Here is a 998-nt window from a genome sequence, read left to right on the forward strand (position 1 = left end):
CCATAAGCACCTGCCGTCATGGAACTTGCTGCATTGCGGGCATGGATTTCTGTCATCTGAATTAGGCGCCCCTGGTGCCTGAGGAGGTCTCTGCTACTAGGGCCTTCTAAACTGACCTTGGGGCTTCTGCTGCCTCGGTGGCCCTGAGAACTGTTTCTTCTGAGGCTGGGAACTGGACTTTGTCTGATGCCGCTTCCTCTGCATCTCAAAGTCTATATCCCGCAGAGCCTGCTCCGCCTAAAAAGCGACAGGCGACGGCCTCATCGTAACCTGCCGGCCTCATCAGCATGACATCCCGACGGAGGGTGGATCTAAATCCATCCAAAAAGTGCCGCAGCTTCTGATTGGCATCTCTCGCTATCATGGGCACAAAATGGCAGCCCCTATCAAACTTGAGGATAAACTCTGCCACAGATGAGTCCCCATGACAGAGACTCATAAACGCTCTCGTCAGGCGGCCACTGAAGTCAGCTGGAAAGTATTTTCCATAGAACAAATCCTTGAACCTGGCCCAATTAAGGGTAGCCAAGTCCACAGCATGAGCGGCTCCCTCCCACCAACGGGACGCATCGTATCTCAACATATAGATGGCACACCTGGCCCGGTCGCCATCTTTCATCTGTAGATACTCAAAGTGCAGCTCCAGAGATCGAATCCATCCCTCTGCTAAGAATGGATCAATAGTGCCCCCGAACTCCTTCGGGTTAAGTCGCATGAACTGCTCAAAAACGTCTACCTAAGGCCTAGGAGCCTGCTTTACCTGCTCCAGTAGCCTAGCCATAACCTCCATAACTCGGGTAGCTAGGTCCCCTGGCGGTGGTGGCGGTGGAGGTCCTCTGCCACCCCCCAGGAATCTCATCCTGCCTATATTCATTGGGAGCACGTCTCGGAGGCATATCTGAACACAGTCCAATTTATAAACATAACACATCATGCAATTAATTTAGTTTTTAAAACAGTAAATCCTTAAATAAAAAAATTAGTTAAACATATACCGT

At 50.6% G+C, this 998-nt stretch overlaps 1 protein-coding gene across 1 annotated transcript; it reads right to left on the reverse strand.

Moving 5' to 3' along the window:
* Positions 1–205: 205 nt before the first annotated feature.
* On the reverse strand, positions 206–715 carry LOC142541905 (uncharacterized). Its single transcript, XM_075648355.1, has one exon. It carries the CDS (start codon positions 713–715, stop codon positions 206–208), a length of 510 nt encoding a protein of 169 aa, XP_075504470.1.
* Between the last annotated feature and the right edge of the window lie 283 nt (positions 716–998).

The sequence above is a fragment of the Primulina tabacum genome, chromosome 4 (genome assembly GCF_025594145.1).
Source record: "Primulina tabacum isolate GXHZ01 chromosome 4, ASM2559414v2, whole genome shotgun sequence".
NCBI classification, from domain to species: domain Eukaryota; kingdom Viridiplantae; phylum Streptophyta; class Magnoliopsida; order Lamiales; family Gesneriaceae; genus Primulina; species Primulina tabacum.